At 45.0% G+C, this 18,803-nt stretch overlaps 2 protein-coding genes across 3 annotated transcripts in view; one reads left to right on the top strand and one right to left on the bottom strand.

Moving 5' to 3' along the window:
* SAP30BP (SAP30 binding protein) overlaps positions 1–11,643 on the bottom strand; it is a 32,259-nt gene extending 20,616 nt beyond the window's left edge. The window contains exons 1-3 of one of the 2 annotated variants that reach the window (XM_019745529.3): positions 11,486–11,643; positions 10,281–10,390; positions 7,859–7,906 (exon numbers count right to left, since the gene is read on the bottom strand). In XM_019745529.3, coding sequence (XP_019601088.1) covers positions 7,859–7,906; positions 10,281–10,390; positions 11,486–11,591 — 264 coding nt within the window. In that variant the 5' untranslated portion in view covers positions 11,592–11,643. The remainder of the gene's footprint in view (positions 1–7,858; positions 7,907–10,280; positions 10,391–11,485) is intronic. The other variant, XM_088802387.1, reaches the window with a different exon arrangement.
* Positions 11,644–11,760: 117 nt separating this feature from the next.
* Positions 11,761–18,803, top strand: part of RECQL5 (RecQ like helicase 5) — a 30,360-nt gene continuing 23,317 nt past the window's right edge. The window contains exons 1-6 of the mRNA XM_074320292.2: positions 11,761–12,602; positions 13,395–13,516; positions 14,491–15,009; positions 15,483–15,588; positions 16,109–16,220; positions 17,443–17,605. Coding sequence (XP_074176393.2) covers positions 12,476–12,602; positions 13,395–13,516; positions 14,491–15,009; positions 15,483–15,588; positions 16,109–16,220; positions 17,443–17,605 — 1,149 coding nt within the window. The 5' untranslated portion in view covers positions 11,761–12,475. The remainder of the gene's footprint in view (positions 12,603–13,394; positions 13,517–14,490; positions 15,010–15,482; positions 15,589–16,108; positions 16,221–17,442; positions 17,606–18,803) is intronic.

Raw genomic sequence — 18,803 nt, 5'->3', positions numbered from 1 at the left:
TATTATTTCCATTTTATAGTTGAAAAAACTGAGGCAAAGTACAATGAAGTAGCTTCATGCCCAGAAATCACGTGCTGGAATTCAAACCTGAGTCTGTCTGACTCAAACACCCAATGATAACACTTTCCAACTTTTCACCTCCTCCCTCTAGATTAGGAGGCTGGAAACTAATGGTTTCTGTGAAGCCCTTGGTTCAACCACCGGGGAAGTCAACATTAAAGACCAAGGAGGAAAAATGTCTCTTCAGGAATGACTCCTTAGCAGGTCACATAGAGCAAAGCAGGCGTTAAACCCTCGACTCAAGGGGAAGATGGCCAAATTTATTACTTTTTAACTATGACGATCAGGGGAAACAGCTCAAGAGCCCATGGCCCCAGTGAGTAATGTCTGAGTTGACTTGAACGGAAGGGCTGGTCCTGAAGACTTAATCATATAAACAGTGGGTGCCGCCACCCCGTCCTTAGCTTAGAGACTTCCTGGGGGCTTACAGAAGAAATGCTACCAAATCCTGACCCCCTACTAAGCCCTCCTCCCTCACTGGGTGAGCAATCATGTGGACTTCCCAGGGGAACTGAAGCTTTAAACAGTGAGTTATTTCTTCTGACCCATGTAAAGGGTCATGTTTCCTGTCTAGAAGAGAATTTCACTGGAAAGAAACTGCCTACACAGCACTTTATTCAATAACAACTATAAAACTATACTCCTAGTTTGCTACTATAATGTACTAAATCTGAATTTTACTCTAGCTAGCTGCAAATATGCAGAATGAGGGAATTGATGTGAAAAAGTGTGTTGGTAATGTCTGGTATCACTACTAGAACAAGTTGGTGGAGCTCAACCTTTTCTTTACCATTCCCCATTTGGAGGTATTTAGAAACTAAAAAATATTTTTTTCTTATAGCAGTTTTTTATTAAGTTATAACTCACATACTGTATAATTCTTAAGTGTTTAGTTTTTAATCTTTCATTTGTGTCATACTGTTATAATCACCCACACTGTAGTAGCAGTGAAGATGTTCGTAATACAGATGGAAACTAATCTGGACACAAAATATACACACCGTTATAACAGGCAAACATAAAGAGAAGAATGAAAATGGCTGCTGCACTGTTAGAATAGTGGCATCAGGTGATTTTTTTTTTCTTTTGCAAAATATTCAGTCTTGGTATTACGATAATTTGACAATAAAATATGCACGATACAAAACCAAACCAAACCCTGATAGGGTAACTACCAGAAAAACAGTGCCATATAACGCTTTCCACGTTCCAGACCTCTAAGGAAAAGTCCAAGTTTAAGCTCTAACAGGTAACCTCTGCTGTCCCATCCTGAAAAATAATTCTCAGTAGAATAGTCCGCCAAGTGAGGGGTCTCCAGAAGCTCACCAAGCAAAGTCACACAACAACCCGTTTTCATTGGCTGGAAAGGGACTCATGGCTCCTATGCACAACCACACAACCTGTGCTGCAGGATGAACAGAACCCTAAGCCGCTTGTGTATGAAAAGCCTCAGCACCTCCCTTCTGATTTCAGAGTCCTGGAGGTAGAGCAAGCACACCTGATGCCCCAACAGGCAAACATTGTGCTTTGCACGATCCTGCAGAAGCTGGCACACGTCTGGAGCCCCTTTCAGGACATGGTCAATAAAGAGATTTAAAAATTTCAACCTGAAGTGTTGCCCACGTGCAACTGCTGACGGGCTCCTAAAAGTTCTTCCTCAAAGCAGTAATCAACAGCAAATTCCTGGGAAATAAGCTCCTTGGGCAGTTTTCAGTCTCCAGATCTTTGATACTTTAAAAGACCAATAATGATCTTGGGTTAGGGGGAAGGGGATGCAGAGGACAGGAAGTGAGGGAATTACCGAATCATTTCTGCCCAATGCAAATCCTTGATTGAGATTCCGAGTCAATTATTAACAACACATGGCAACCGAGACACTTGACCTTCTTCAGGGAAGTTCGTGTGTGCATGTATGGTCCGTTCACTCCGCTGGCCAGGCCTCTGGGAACCCCGTCCTCTGGGACTCCCAAAATGCCCATCAAGGCACCCAGGATGCTGCCGCAACTCACAAAGGTGCCTGTGATATATAAAAATTTCAAGGGAAACAGCACTACATCATCTGTCAGATACCGCACAGATGTACGTATTATTTTTTCAAGTGGCCACTAAATTGTGAGGACAGTAATGCTGATTGTTGGAGCCAATTATTTAAGAAACAGAATTGTTAGGTGTTTCTTTTGGCCTAGGAGATCTGTGAAAAATCCCCGAGGTGCCCTGGACCGAGAGATGTGGCAACTTCTGACACACAGGATGAGGGCATATAATCAGATTCACCTTGGCTGAAAAGGCTTGGCAATGCTAACTGCAGTTTAGAAGTTTCCTAAATCTGATAAAAATGACATGGGGCCCCACACAGTCTCAAACTCACAGAAGACACTTGAGGTCGGATTGTGAAAAGCACATCCACCGTACATCGCATCCCGCCGTCATGGTCACCTGGTAAATGGTGGACCACAGCCCCGACTTCACAGACAAGTGAGTGAAGTGTAAGTTGTGTGCCTGAGGTCCAGGCCCCCTGACTCCAGGTCCACCAGGCTGGCTCCAAGTCACGTCTCCATGTCTCTGCACTCCTTCTGGGCCCGAAGAATTTTTAAAATGTTTTCTTTTAACTGGGGTTATACACGCCTTTAAAAAAAATGCCAGGATAATTTCTTCCCCACCCAACACCACCTCCTTGACCCAGAGACACTGTTTTGTTTTGCCAGATGTTTGCTCCTTGGGCCAGGAGGATTCGTTCCCTGGGTCAAAGCTGGGACCACAGCACCACAGGGAGGCCGGCGTCCCACCCCAGCGAAGCCAGTCCCATTCGCTGGCGACAGGCTGCTCCAGCTTTCTCTTGCCGCCAGCTCATCAATGTCATGTTTGGTTTCAAAGGAAGGGTGTGTCAGGGACAGTTAGTGGAAATACCTTCATCCACAGGAATTGTGGGAGTGGGAAAAAAATAAACAAGGGAAAATGGTCCAGGGCAATCGAGGTAAAACATGGACAAAGGAAAGCGGTGAAAAGGGAAGCTCATGTGCCAAGCGTAAACACATGTAGGAAACACTTAAGCCACCAGGCGCCCTGTCCCTGCAGTGAGGAGCTGGACTGAGGACTGCCACTTCTCGACCTGACTTTTTCCAGGGTAGCAGTGCCACCTTCTGTTAAGCAATCAGAACGTCTGGGTTGGGCTGCTTACCGAATGGGTAAGACCGGAAAATTGAAGTTAGAGAAACAGATACGACGGAACAGAGGAGCCGAAGCAGTGTTTCCTGTGGAATGCTCGGCCACCTCCTCCAGCCTCCTTTTCTCTAGTTCAGGGCAGTCGCCGCCCCCCCAGAGCCACCCCAGGGGATGGGTCAGGACCAAAGGCTCCCCAGAGGTGGGTCTGGAGTCATCATTTCTTACGCAAACTCCCAAATATGGGACTCTGGACTCACTGGTAACCCGAAACTTCAGAGAGAGAAAAATTAGGACAATTCTTAGTCTTTGTATTCTACACACCTAAAGTCAACAGATAGTGAAGTTAGAGAATACTCAACTTTGCTCATCCATAAGGCCTAAGTCTCTTCCCAGGAAACCCCTGGGGGTTTAGTCCAAGTCCAACCCACAAACGTCTTTTAGGACATTCTTGACAAATGGTTTCCTAAAATTCATGTGAAAGGTCCAAGAACAGGGAGCTTCCTGCGGACCGAAGCAGCTCGACCCACTTTGGGCCGGAGATGACAGAAAGTTCGTCAGATGAAGGCACACTTCTGTGTAACGCTGTGTCGCTTCATCTAGCTGCCACCTCCCTTGCCTTACTAGACCTTCGAACAGCAGACATAGCTCCCAGCTCTTCCTCAGTCTTCTCTCCCCTAGCTCCTTAACTGTTTCTCACGTGACGTGGTGGGAAGTCCCCTCACCTTTAAGATTTCTCTCCTCTGAGCACACTCCAGTTTAAATGAGGAATTCAATATTCCAAAACAGGCCCAACGACATGCGTGACAAGCCTGGGAAGTGAGCAGAGGAGGTACTGGTCCTTGCACCTAACTACTGAAAACACACATGCCAGACACTATTAAGCTAGGTATTTACATTTTGCTTAGTTAATCCTCATAAAACAAATGAGGTATGTTTTATTAGGCCTATTTTCCAGATGAGAAACACTGAGGTTCAGGGACTTTCCCCAAGGACAGCTGGAACTCAAACCCAGGTCTTTTAACTGCTCCTACTGCCTGGGCTGCTTTGTCTTACTCTGGATGCTCTCCGGCCCCCAACAAAGCTCATGGCCCCCTAAGGTTAACAGCTTAACAGGTACTTACACAGCAATGAAAGCAGTTACCAGTTTTTTAATATCACCCACCCAAGATTTTAGTTTTTGAAGAACAGTGGTTCTCAAAGTGAATTTGTGGACCCCTGGGAGTCTGCAAGGTCACCATTATTTTCCTAACACTAAAACGTTATTTGCCTTTTTCACTGTGTTGACATTTACAGGAGCAATGGTGGGTCAACTTCTTGGCCCTTTAGAATAAATCAAGGCAGCGGCACTGAATTTTAGCAGTAGTCGTCCTCTCAAAAAAAAAAAAAAAAAAGCCAATTTCACTTGATCCTTGAGTACAATTTTTTTTTTGGCATTTTGTATGATGACATGAGAGAGATGCATACACTTGGTTATCTCAAGGAAAAGCATTTGTGTGGTTATTTGAGCTCCACTCTGCACTAGCTGCTTTCTTCACAGGACCCCATTTTTACTTGAAGGAATGACTGACGTACAAACTATAGTTATTTGGACTTGGGTGTTTGGCAGAAATTTTCCAAAAACGAACGCTGTCACTGTAAGGAAAACTCTGATAGTACTGATCGACAATGATAAAATCCAAGCTCTCCAGCAATAATGAGAATCTGGGAAAGTGTGTACCCCCAATGTGCGCATGGCAGCTTCCCAATCCTTAATGGCTTGTCTGAGGAGATCAGTCATGACACCAAGAAATATGATTATTTCTGGATATTACAGAACAAAATGTGTCAGCATTGAGGAGATCTGCATACACAGGGAACCAATGCTTTCCAACCCACTAGCATCCGATGACGTAAGATCACATAATGGGTAAAAACCACTCGAAGTGCAAGAGAGGCCCGGGATTTTAATGAAGCAGAGTACAAAAGTTCATTAATAAGTCCACGTTGCAACTAACCTTTGGAAAACGAGCACTTGCTGAGTTTTGATGAAGTTATCAGAGAAGATTATCCACAATTACCTGAAGGGCTATTAAAATACTTCTCTTTCCGGCAACCTATCTTTGTGAAGACAGCGTTTCTTCAAATACTTCAACCAAAACAACATATTGCAACAGATTGAATACAGCAGTTATGAGATGCTGGCTGTCTATTAAGCTAGACATTAGGCATTAAGGAAACTTGTAAATTGACAAACGATGCCTTCTTTGTATAACTCTTTTGGTTTCGGAAATAGTGATTTTTCATAAAAATGTTATTTATGTTGATATAGAATTGGTTTGTAAGTTTAAAATATTTAAATTTTTTCTTGGTTTTAACTTCTAAAAAAATAAATATCAACACATAAAACCAAAATGAAGAAAAGCTCTTTGGGATCCTAATTTTTAATTGTGTGAAGGAAGCAAAATGTTCTGAGAACTGCTGTAGTAAAAAATTAAAAGCAGATCTTAAAGAGCCAAAGTAGGAAGGAGTACCATCTAGTGGAAAAGATGGTTATGACATCAATCTATTTGCTAACAAAACAAATGTCACCTCTGGTGACATAACTTATTGCTAGAAACTTCACATACTTAAGGCAGAAATATTCAATATTAGGGTTTAGAATACAAAAATACTGTAAAACATCAATTGAAATGAAACTTAAATGTGCCAAAAAGGTTCCAGAATAGAGGGAGAGTCAAGAGGGGTTTGAGGTGAAGGCCGTTACCTGGAAGGCAGTCTGCTGCCAGCTCCTGCAGGAAAAGAAGTCAGGGCCAGGACTAAGGAAAGGGGCTGGGGGCTGTTTCTAGTCCTTGGAGATGCCAGGAGGCCTCACGGTCTTTCTATCCCCCAGTGGGCCTCTGCTAGCCACCGAGGACTGGGGGACCCCCTCCAAAAGAACTACACTGAGTTACTCTGAGGGCTGGATTTTGTGTTCTGATTTCTGAGGGCTCCCCAACAGGAACAGAAATTGTTCTATGAAAACTTTTGAAATTCAGACTTGAAATTCAAGTAACTGAATGAAATACAGTAAAGCACATCAGTCAAGGAGCAAGTATAAATGACACAGCTTCTTGTGGGACTGAGAAAGGAGAAGCTGAGCATAAAAGACATGAATAAACTTGCCAATTCTGCCCCCTGCCCTCCTTGCTGGTCTTCCTCTCATAAAGGCATGTCATTCCCAGGGGATTTACTGTGGGAATCACTGTATTCCAGAAAGGGCGACATTCCCCAGGAGGCTCCAGCTTCCGGCAACTTTACATATAAAGGTTCCAGGTTGCAAAAATCCTCCTTTCCTTCTAGCATTGAAGCCCCAAAACTTTTAATCACAACGCTAGCAGCTCCTCAGGCTTATTTTACGCATAGGCTCCAAGGCCCTCACACCCCCAATACTAAGAAAACCAATCCTGCTACTGCTGACCATTTTCTCTCTACAAGCCCAAGCAGAGCTGCAAGTTCGCTGGTCCAGGCGCAGGTCTCCCCACCCGCTATAATGCCCGGATGAGTTCTTGGGCCTGCGTTGCTTACCAGGCACAGAAAGGAGCTTGCATTTGCAGTTCCTAGGATACTTTTTTTTTTCCTCCTGCATGCTCGTGCCAAAACTTTCTTGGTAAAATGATTTTTCTTCTCTGTATCGCCCACAGCCTTTCATGGGTTTATTCAGTGGTTGCACACAGTTCTATGCAATCACAGAATCAGTTCAAATTTGGAACAGCTCATGCTGCATTTTCAAATATACTAATGTTTTACATGTAGATTCTAATTGGGTATAATTTGCCTAAATTCCACTAGGTCACCCTGAAGGGCCTCAGCTGGTTTTAAAGCAGTTTTTAATCACAAAATTTGATCCCTGTTCTCCAGGCCTATAAAGATGGAATCAGTCTTTCTATTTGGGGGGAAAAAAAGTTTATTCCTAAAGAATGTTTCCCCAGCAGGCACACTTGGACTAATAATGCCCAGTGCACAGTCCAGAAAGCCTACCCAACACAAGGGAGTGGGGTGAGTCTTAACCCTCATCACAATAGGGTCAAGCAGTGTGACAGGAAATGCGAATTATTCTTGGCTGCTACTGGGATGGAAGTATAAGGGTTGGCTCTGCTGTTTCCAAAAGGACCGTTCTGTACGTTTATCCAAGAGTAGAAGGGCACAAGCCTGGGAAAATGGGTTAGGCTGAGAGCAGCTCAGCAGCGGGGTGAGGCCTCACTCGTCTCACCCTCGCTGGCCCTTCTTCACGTCCAGACAACTAATGAGAACCCAGAGTACACAAGGCAGTCCTGATGGCTTCCTGATTCTAGAAACATTCCCGTATGTAACCCACCTGCAGGGACAGTGACCCCACGAAGCCCACCCAGATGCAGAGCACCTGTGGGCTGCTATACTCAGCCAGGCCGTTTGCCTTTCTAGTCTGGAGATCTGGCACCGTATCTGCAAGGCTGGAAATCCAAGCTACTTCCTTCCAGAGTGGTCTCCAGGTTCCTTTATAAACTGATTTCATCCCAGAAAATTTACACACGGCTGCACAGGGTTAGTGGGACAGATCATGATCAGACATATGAACTGAGCCATGATGTTAAAATGCCTTGTTCGCATCCAGCCACCCACCAGAGCCAACACCAAATACCTTTGGGTCATCAGCCTCAGGTTTTTCAGTCTCTGAATCGTCATCTTCCTACAAGACAAAGAATTTAGAGGATTAAGCTTGAAGGAGTGGGCCTGAGGGTTCTCACATGCATAACCAGGGGTTAGAGCAAATTTACCCAGCCAGGGTCCCCCCACAAGAACCCCTCCCCTACCATATGACCCAGAACTGGAGAAAGAGAAGGGAAAGGAAGATGTTCTGGGCGGGGAAAAAAAGAACCCCAGCAGCTCAAAGTCGTTTCTCCAGCATAGTCTACATCAATGAAAATGCCTGACACTAAAAATCACATACATAAAAATGGAGAAAGCCCACAATATGCTTCAGAAATAACACCAAGCCCCACAGGATAAAACAGACATACTGTTTCCAGTGAAGTATCAATGATTTAAAACCAGGAACATGAACTTTTTTGCATTCTTTGCCTTTCATACACACAAATACATCCGACTCAGACCTATCATGACATCATGCACCATCAGTGTCATGACCCACACACGACTATACTCCCGCACTTCAACCCGGTAGCATTTGCACCAACGTGAACAGCAGGAAGGTAGGCAACAAATGACCAGGGCAAGTGACCCTGGAAAGGCACGACTAAAAGGCAATGCCCAGCCTTTCCTGGGTCCCAGCTGAGTGGGCCCTGCCTCCATCCAAGTTTTCACAAAACTGCCACTGACCCGTCCTATCCAGCCTTGTTCCTTATCCAAATGTTCTGCCTGACACAAAGCATCACATGGGCCAAGCGTTCTCCAAAGTGTGCACTGGCCTCACACAAGCTAGTCCACTATTCCACTGAATGCTAACGAAGGTCAAAAATCAGCTCCCCTATCAAGTAACTATATCCATGTGTTTCACTACCCAGAACACCCCACTGCAAGGGGGTCTTTAACACCCATGAAAAAATGAAGTTTGATTTAAAACTGCTTTTTTCAATCAAGCTACACTTTAACCCCAAAACAAAACAGCACTCCAGATGTTAATATAAACATCACCTGAGAGACTTGAACAAACTGTACTAACAGTTTTGAGATTTAGCTGTCCTGTAAGGTGTCAGTGGGCCAAAGGTTTTTAATAGAAACTCCATAATCTTAAAATGAACTCAATCGGAGGTGTAGCTCAGCCAAACACAATCACATTTTAGAATATCTACATTGGGATTGGAGAGGATTTTACTAAAATATGAAATAAAGCTTAAAGATGAACATTCGAAGCAAAGTAAAGGTGGAATAACGATTCAAAAACACGCACCATGCAAATTTATTGAAGAAAATAGGAATGGATGTTAAGGCAGTATGTATGCACTTCAGGCAATTCAGGAAAAGAAAACAACTTGCAAAGCTTTTCTAACCAATTTCAGTCAATTTTGAATTATAAGCATTAATGGTGGGGCTAAGAGCATGAAAATACCTTCCAAAAGAGCATAAAATACAAAGCGGTTTTGTTTACTTTGGAAAGCACTTTAATGGTAACATTTAAATGTCAATATAGAACCAAGTTTTCAAACAAAGAGTAAAGTACATTGAGTGTTCCAATTAAAGCTGTTGCTAAATATCCAGATTCAATTTTGTATGTCTGTGTTAAGCACGAGCCTGAGTCCTTGTTTTTCTCCAAACTGTCAAATTCTGGCTCGTGATACTCACAATAGTGTAGCTAAAGTCTTTCTGGTTAAGACACAAGTTCTCTTTTCTTTGTTACCCAACACATACTAAAACTTCAGGCAAGATTTGTAATCAAGAACCAAGGGCACTGTGATAAAAAAGTGCCAAGTAAAATGTTAAGAAGGATTAAATCACATACACAATAATAAAAATTTTCCTGCCTAATCTTTTACCAACCAAGATAAAAATAATAAAGTTGATTATATATGTACTATGTTTCCCCAAACATAAGACCTAGCCAGACAATCAGCTTTAATGAGTCTTTTGGAGCAGAAATTAATACAAGACCCAGTCTTATATAATATAACATAATACCAGATCTTAGATTAATTTTTGCTCCAAAAGATACATTAGAGCTGATTCTAGGTCTTATTTTTGGGGAAACGGTAAATGATACACCAATTAGGATTAATACACTGTTACAAATGGGATAATTATATAAATAGGGAAAACCAACATGAAACACCCATTGACATCTGGGTTAAGTAAAATAGTCCACTTTTCCCCCAAACTTCAATTTAAAGGTTAATACAAAATGGTCCAGGTGAAAACAAATTTGATTTTCAAGCAGAACTGCTGATAGCCAACCCAGTTTCCTTAATTGACACCAAAGTGTCGGGGTGGGGGTGAGGGAAGGAATGAAATTAGGCAAGAAATGGAATGCTGGTGGAAGAGTTCAGAAAGTTTCTGCCAAATGAAATGGTGCTTTGAGCAGCTCTGGATCTGGGAACAGATTTACTTACCGACTGTTTGCTGTTCTCATCCTCTTCTTCTTCATAACCATCTTCATCACCTCCGAGGCGAGAAAAATCGTCCTCTCCATAGGCGTCAGATACTAATCCGCCTTTCTCCTCTTAAACAAAAGAAAAACATAAAATGAATGAATGGGGGGAAAATGCAAGAAAACCTTTTAGTGATTTGAGTGACCAGAACTATATCTGAAGATTAAAAAGGGAACCTACATCTCCTGTAAATGCAAACCTTAGGCCCCAGATTCTGTTGTTTGAGTACCTCTATCGATGACTACTCTGCATTATAGGCACCAGTGAACGCATCTTCTCCCACAAGTATTGTCATCCTCATTTCTGTGTGTCCTCCCCTAGCAACCGGACCTTGAACAGGGGGCACTCCAAGGAGTTCCCAACCACATCTACTTGAGAAACAATTTTCTCTACGTTTAAAACAAAACAAATAACAACAACCCTCCCAAACAATACATATGACTGAAAACCACCAGAGAACCTCTTGACTTGCAGAGACCACAAAGAACTGAGTGTAGCTAACCTAGTCCAATCCCCCTCACTTTCCAGATGAGGAAACCAAGGCCCAGATATGTTAGGTAACTTACTGCCTCTCTGTGCTCCCAAGTGAATCTGTTCCCACTTCCTAACACCCCGATTCTCAACCTGAGTAGGAACAAAATCACTGAGGGGTTTTAACAACTCACAAAGTAACGGAATCACTGAGGAAACTTGGGAAGCTCACGCATGCCCGGACCCTACCCCACATCTACAAAATTACTCTCTCGCAGTGGAAACCAGACATATTTTCTAAGCTCCAAGATGTGTCTAGGGCACTAGTTAAAAGTTATAAAGGTAATACGATACGACCTTTATCACCCTCCACGTACGTTTTACTCATTGCTCTCTCCCATCAAACAGGCCCGGAGAGTATAGGTACTGGTCGGCCCTACGCCCATCCCTCTGCTCTGCAAGATGCCGGGCACGGAGGCTTTCGGTAACTTTCCGCAGAATAATCGAATCAACGGTCCACTCTTACCACAGAGCGTCTAACGCTCGGTCTCGCCCAGGACCCCAATCGCTCTTAGGGGCTTCAGGGCCCAATACTTAAGGCACAATGACCATCTCCTTCCCTCCCGCCCTGCAAGGGGAGCAGCATTCCGAGGAGACACTGCTTCTCCCCTTCCAGCTCCCTACTCGGGTCTCACCAGCCGCGCTGCCTGCCGTTTCGACTCCAGCCTCGCCGTCAGACTCGGGCTCTGAATCTTCTGCGTAAACTGCCAGAGAAGACAGAACATTCCTCTTCCCCGCCATCTTATTCCCACAGCCCCGGCGCGGCTTACCCCTAGGACTGCAAAAAGCCCACTTCCGTGACAAGGCGACTTCGGATCCCAGGAGACCCCGCGCCGGTTCCAGACAGGGAACCAATCAAAACGGCCGTTTCTGCGCCTGTCTCCGCCTCTCGCGCTAGCGCTAGCGCGACGTCATCACTGCGCGACGGATACAAGGGTGTATGGGTTTTACCTGACAGTGATTGCCCAGTGTTTTGGCTTCTCCGAGTTGGCGGAGGCTCATGGGGGTCATCAAGTAGTTCCCGAGCCAGCGGGCATCAACGGCCCAACAAGTGCCCTTCGCTCTCGGTCGACCCACGGCTGGCTCTGATATCTTGCGGTGAAGAGAGGGAGACTTTGGCTGAAGGAGACTTTGGCTGAAGAAGGGAGAAAAGAGCTGGTTTGGGGCTCAGAGGAGGAAAAGGGAAGAGCTCTCCTCTGGGAGTTGGGAAGAAGGGGTCGAGGTCCTGGGAGGAAGAATGGTCATTATGACTATGCTTATAGAAGGAGCAGACGGTGGATCTTAGAAAAACAATTCCACCTTCTCCTAACTTTTCCGAGGACACTTGTATTTCTTCTCGTGATCTGATTTTTAGCTCTGTGCTATGTACCCTGGCCTGGGATAGTTAAGTGTTTTTCTTATCACGGACATAAAAGTGGAGATATTAATTACCCAGAGATGTGTTGCTTGAGGCTGTTCACCTGGAGCTGTGTTACTTGAAAATAATATATCGCTTGAGTGTAATAAAGCAAATTTATACTCAGAGAGAAAAAATAAGCAGTATTTTAAAAGCAGAACAGAGGGTTCTTGTCGCAACCATATGCCATCACCTTTGCCTTAACCTTTGGCCACTATCTGTCGCTAAGATGAGCACCTACCATTCCTCTCCCTTTGACCCTGAGCGTCGAGTCCGGAGCACGTTGAAGAAGGTCTTCAGGTTTGACTCTTTTAAGACGCCTTTACAGGAGAGAGCGACCATGGCTGTAGTGAAAGGTAACATTGCCAAACTACCTGTGTTTACACTTTTGCAAGCTATACCGTAGCACTGCCACAGAACACCCTTCTTTTGACCCTTCCGACTTCCCTACCCTTGGTCCTTAATTGGTTTTGGAAATCTTGTAGACTTGTCACCCCAAACTTGCAGTTTTATTGACAGAACCACCCAGCTGTTCTGTTTCTTACTTCCTAGCCAGAGCTACAGATTCTTTGAAAACAGTTCATAGATTCCCATTCTCATTCATTTGTGTGGGGGTGGCAGGAATAGCCTAACCCAGTCACTGAACTAGGTAATCCCTTTGTTAAAGATTGAGTGGTCTGGGTCCCAAATAGGGAAGGAAGAAATAAGAATATAAACCTGAGATATGTTGTGAATGGAGGTTGTCAAGAGGGGAGCAGCAGTATAATATTAACTACATCGTAATATTTACAAACAAAAGACCTCCAAGTGATATTGCTTCCATGTCTACACAGATAATGCCCCCTCATCTAGAAGTATTTGGCTTTCATGACTATTTAGTTCAATCACGTGTATCCCAGCAGACTCAGATTTCTTAACCTTACGGTTGTTGTTGCCATTGCCAGAAATGGTTTGTGCACATTTCAAAATCTCCCTCGATCCCTTTTCATAGAAAGGATGGGAAAGGAATTAGGATTATTTTGAGACACCCTCCCCCCCACTATGTGCCAGACACTCTACTAGAGTCTCATTTAATTTTCAGCAGCCTTGATGAAGGACAGAGTAAAAGACAGGAAACACTGAGGTGTTGTCTTCTTGTATCTTTGCAGGTGACAAGGATGTCTTTGTGTGCATGCCCACGGGGGCAGGAAAATCCCTCTGCTATCAGCTCCCTGCTCTGCTGGCCAATGGCATCACCATCGTAGTCTCTCCTCTCATTGCTTTGATTCAGGTGAGGCTTAGGGGAATGAGATGGTAGCCGAAAAAGTTTAGGGAAAGGTTGTTTATCGCTGGCAATTTCACTTCTACTTTCTTTGGTCATCTGCTTCTTATTTTCGTTGACTTGATTATCTCTCTCTCTACGGTATATTGCGTTTCTGAATTGCCCAGATGTGGACTTCCCCACTAGCATATAGCACTCTGTTGGGTTATGAATGAGTTCTCTGTTTTGAAAGCCTGAGGTCTCTTACCCTTCTTTGTTACTTTTTGTCCAGGGGAGTATGGAACTGTATCTGTATACACATGCCACTTCCTCTCATAGATACACATGTACACTCTTGACGGAATAGAAGATGCAGATGGATAGAGATAAATTAATAATGGGGAATCTCTGGTGTCCTGTTTTATTCTGGCAAGGGCGCAACTATGACACAGAAAAGCAGATGAGACACTGACTGGGATGTTGTTAACATCTGCTCTGCACTTCTGACTATATTTAAGGCCTGCAGCTGGGCCAATAGAATCAGAAATAAGGAAGTGCTATCGACCGTGAAGAAAAAGAGAGACTGGAAAGAACCATGACAGGTGCTTAGTGAGTTTTCACTAGGTCTCAGGCTTTGTGCTAAGTGTTTTATGAGCATTAATATCACCTTTGAGATGTAAAATTTTATTCTTACAACAACCCTAGTAGGTAGTCACTATTTTTATAGTAGAGAGAGAGAAAGAGAGTGAGAAAATTGAAAGGTTAAGGTTAAGCACCAATTGGCAATTAAGTGAGCTAGGATTAAATCCAGGTCTGTCTGGCTCCAGAGCCTGTCCTCTCAACCACTTTACCTTCTGTACTTCTTATAAGCAAAGAGAAGACAAACTGGAGGGTGGGAGGAAGGTGTTTTCTGACTGGGAAATACCCAGGAGTCAGAATGACTTTCTGAGACCCTGAGGGCCAGTTATACTCCCCTCTGTGTCTTGTCCCCCTTCTCCCCTCAGGACCAAGTGGACCACTTGCTGGCCCTGAAGGTACGAGTGAGTTCCTTGAACTCGAAGCTCTCGGCCCAGGAGAAGAAGGAGCTGCTCTCTGACCTGGAGCAAGAAAAGCCCCGGACCAAACTTCTGTACATCACGCCAGAGATGGCGGCTTCCGCCTCCTTCCAGCCCACCCTGAACTCTCTGGTGTCCCGCCACTTGCTCTCCTACCTGGTGGTGGATGAAGCTCATTGTGTTTCCCAGTGGGGGCACGACTTCCGTCCTGACTACTTGCGTCTGGGTGCCCTGCGCTCCCGCCTGGCACATACCCCATGTGTGGCTCTGACCGCCACAGCCACCCCGCAGGTCCAAGAGGATGTGTTTGCTGCTCTCCACTTGAAGCAACCGGTTGCCACCTTCAAGACTCCCTGTTTCCGGGCCAACCTCTTTTACGACGTGCAGTTCAAGGAACTGCTTCCTGATCCCTATGGGAACCTGAGGGACTTCTGCCTTAAGGCTCTTGGACGGAAGGCTGATAAAGGGGTGAGGGCACTGAGATTGGGGGACCAAGATGTACCTGGAGCAGTGGGGTGCTCTCTGCAGCACAAATGGATACTGGAGTTCTAAGACCTTTGCTTTTTCTAGCTTCTTTAGCCGGGACTAGCCCCAGCGTCATAAAGCACAGAGAGTTGTCCCTTTGGTTTCCTGGCATTGTTCCCCTTAATGGGGTTCCCTTGTCGTAGAATCCTTCGGTGAGAACCGGTGGCCTTTGCAGACTTATCCCAGGTTTCAGGGGAGGAGGCAAAGGAGCTACGTAGATAGGTGGGGTTTTGAGTTGCTTTGATCCTGCCTTGTTAGAAGGCGGCAGAGCCCTGCTGGGTGGCCTGCCCCAGGAGAGACTGCGGCTGATGAGAGAGTGGGGAGCTTCCCTTAAAGCAGGCCAGAGTAGGACGGGCTGATAGTTTTGTTTTCCCCAATGCTGATTTCCCTCCTGTTGTTCCTGTCTTCCCGTTCAGTTGTTGTGTGGCTGCGGCATTGTCTACTGCAGGACCAGAGAGGCTTGTGAACAGCTGGCAATAGAGCTCAGTCACAGGGGAGTGAATGCCAAGGCTTACCACGCAGGTAAGAGCCGTCCAGGCCATGTGGTCCTCTTCACTCTCAGAGGCTTCTTAGCGAGTCTCTTGTTCTTGTGAGTCCCGGATCAGCAGATGGTCTGTCATCTTTTCTAGATACCCAGGCAGAACTGAAGGGATTCACTTAAATCCACCAAAGGGAGTCTAGACATGATGAGGTCTAAAATGAGAATTGTGATTCCTGAATTCTTTTTATAACCCTGTGCCCACACCAACGACAGGTGATGAGTTTTTATAAGCCCAGGTATTGGTGGTGTGGGAAGAGCACAGGCTTTGGAGGCCAATGGATTTGGGGTTGAATCTTGGCTCTAACATTCATTGAGTGCTCTGTGCCACATACAGGCTAGGTAGGGTCTTTCTGTTTGTTAGCTTGGGCTCAGTGAGGTTTAGTGCCTGGCCTAAGGTCACATAGCTGGTAAGTGATGGAGTCAGGGTGTGTTTACAATCAAACCCAAGGTAGACTCCAAGGGAAATGCGAGTTCCCTTTCCCAAATCCCCCTCCTCTATAGGTCTGAAGGCTTCTGAAAGAACACTGGTACAGAACGAGTGGATGGAGGAGAAGGTCCCCGTAATTGTCGCAACCATTAGTTTTGGGATGGGAGTGGACAAAGCCAACGTCAGGTGAGCCCTGTTTTTTGTTTTACCTTCCCTATTGGGGCCTGGCTCAGGTGGGCTGCCTAGTGCTCTTCCCAGAGGATCAGGTCCGTGTGCTCCTTCTAGGGCCAGCGGGAAAGGAGGCCCCAGGAGAGGGTCCCTAGTACATAGCTCGCATACTGACAGTTTCTGTGCAGCCTGCTCCCCCAGTAGATGGGGTGGCAGGAAGACCGTCAGACTCATCCATTAACGCAGCTCTGTTCACTCACGTCTTAGCAGGTGGACCCAGTGAGGGGGTGGGATGAACCATGTTAAACTGCTCCCTGTGGGAAGTCAAGGCCAAGAGCTTGTCCCCATCTTTCCTTGTTACTGCTTACTGACAGGCTGGAGGAGACGGGTGCATCCCAGCCTCCCCGGCCCACACTGGCCGCTGGTGGGAAGTCTTTTACCTCTAGCCACATCTGACCTGGAGATATTCTGGGCTACAGCCTGAACCCCTTTGCTCTGTTTCACACCAACAGTAATGCCTTGTGTGATTGACAGAGCACTTTTGTATCCATGATCTTGTTAAGACTCACAATGACCCTGAATTGGTCAGGGACGGAATTACTACATTTGAGAGAACGTGGACTTTGGAATCAGAGTTTGGGCCCTGGGTTGGCGGTATCTCGTTAGGGGCCACCTTTCACGTCAACACCCAAAGGCTCCAATCCTAGCTCTACTGTTCCCTTGCTATGTCACCTGGTACAAATTTACCTCTCTGCGTCTCAAGTTCAGTGTCTCTAAAATGGGGCTACCTCGCATGATTTTGACTGTAACAATTAAATGAGACAATACATATACTGGCTCATAGTAAGTATTTCATAAATATTATCCCTTTCCCTCTTCAAAGGTTACAAAGGACTTTTCAAGGCTGTGCAGCTCAGAAGTGGCCTAATCTTGTTTGTTTAAGTCCACTGGGCCTCTGGCTATGAGTTTTTTGTTTTTGTGGTTTTTTTTGGTTTTGTCTATGTGCTGGAATTGCTTCCTTAAGTGCTATGGCCTCTAAACCGGGCTGCTCCAAGGCAAGGAGGCCTGCTGATGGACTGCAGGTGTCCTAGCCATGCTGAATTCTGGGATCCTCTCTCCCTCTACCTGCTCACCGCGCCGCTCCCGCTCACACTGGAGAACCTGCTCCACTGACTCGGAATCACTCCTCCCGTCAGGTCTTCTGCCACAGCTCATGCGCTTGTCCCTTTGGATCCTACAGGTTTGTTGCCCACTGGAATATTGCCAAGTCTATGGCTGGGTACTACCAAGAGTCTGGCCGGGCAGGCAGGGACGGGAAGCCTTCCTGGTGTCGTCTCTATTACTCCAGGCATGACCGGGACCAAGTCAGCTTCCTGATTAGGAAGGAAGTAGCAAAACTCCAGGTAAGTCCTGGCCAGTAAAAGTCCTTCCTGCCTGAACCCACCACTCTCCGATTTCACGTCGCTTATTTCTGAGCTTCTGTAAGCTACAGCAGTACTTCAGGGGCTAGATGGTACAGTAAGGGGGGAATTGTGTTTTAGTGGAGGGAAAGCTTGCAACAAGTTAGGTTAGACTTTTTTCTTTAATTTATCTTAGTAAGTCTTGTGTGTGCATGTTATTTTACATAATCAAGGTCAGTCCCGCCTTGTTTTAATGAGTGTTGTTATGCAAGCATTTTCCCATATTGTTATAAGCTCTTTGTTCTTGTTTTTAGCATTTAAAAAACAAACAAACTGGTTATATATTCTTTGTAGAGAGCCTAGAAACAGACCCAAGTATATGCGGGCACTGGGTGTATGATAGATAGCATTGTTAATCAACAGAAAAAGGGTGAAATATTGAATAATTGGTGCTAGAAAAAGATGAAATTAGATCCCTACCTCCCATTACCATGCACATATGAATTACAGATGATTAAAGACCACAAAAAGTGTAAAATTGAGGAAAAAACATTTTATGGCCTTGAGGAAAGGAAAAGTATGTCAAGATTGTAAAAGTAGAAACCATCAAGGAAGATACTTTCTATTTGACTAAATTCAAACTGAAAACGTCTATATAATGAGAGATACCATAAAGAAAGTGGAAAATGAGCCATTGTTGGGGAAGATATTTGTAATATACATAGTTGACTGAAATTGTAGAGAACTCCACAGGTAAAGAACTAGAAGGCGAACAGCTGCATGGCAAAAAGTATGGATTTCACAGAAGAAACCAGAATGTCTAATAAGTGTATGAAGAGATGCTTAATGTCACTTAGGAATCAGAGAAATGCGAATTAGATGACGAACTGTCATTTTATACTCATTAGATTGGGAAACATCTTTATACTCACTGTTGGTGAGGATGTGGGGAAAGGGTAACTCACAATGTTCTCAGGAATGCAAACTGGTAAGAGAGACGAGGTGACACGTGTCGGTGGAGGATACTGGTCTCTGATTCTGTAATTCCACTTCTAGGTGGACAAGTTGTCTTGTGTACAAGGTTGTACATGTACAAGGGTGTACAGGGATGTTTGGTGCAACAGCATGACAGTGAAGAACTCTTCCTCTGCCGGGCGTTGCATAAGTAAACAGTGTGTCAGTCATGCAGCGGCTGTCTAGA

This window comes from Rhinolophus sinicus, chromosome 12, assembly GCF_057876585.1.
Source record: "Rhinolophus sinicus isolate RSI-liver-muscle chromosome 12, RSI-T2T, whole genome shotgun sequence".
Lineage (NCBI taxonomy): Eukaryota > Metazoa > Chordata > Mammalia > Chiroptera > Rhinolophidae > Rhinolophus > Rhinolophus sinicus.
Note: the sequence above shows the minus strand (reverse complement) of the source record. Positions and strands in the feature narration are given on the sequence as shown.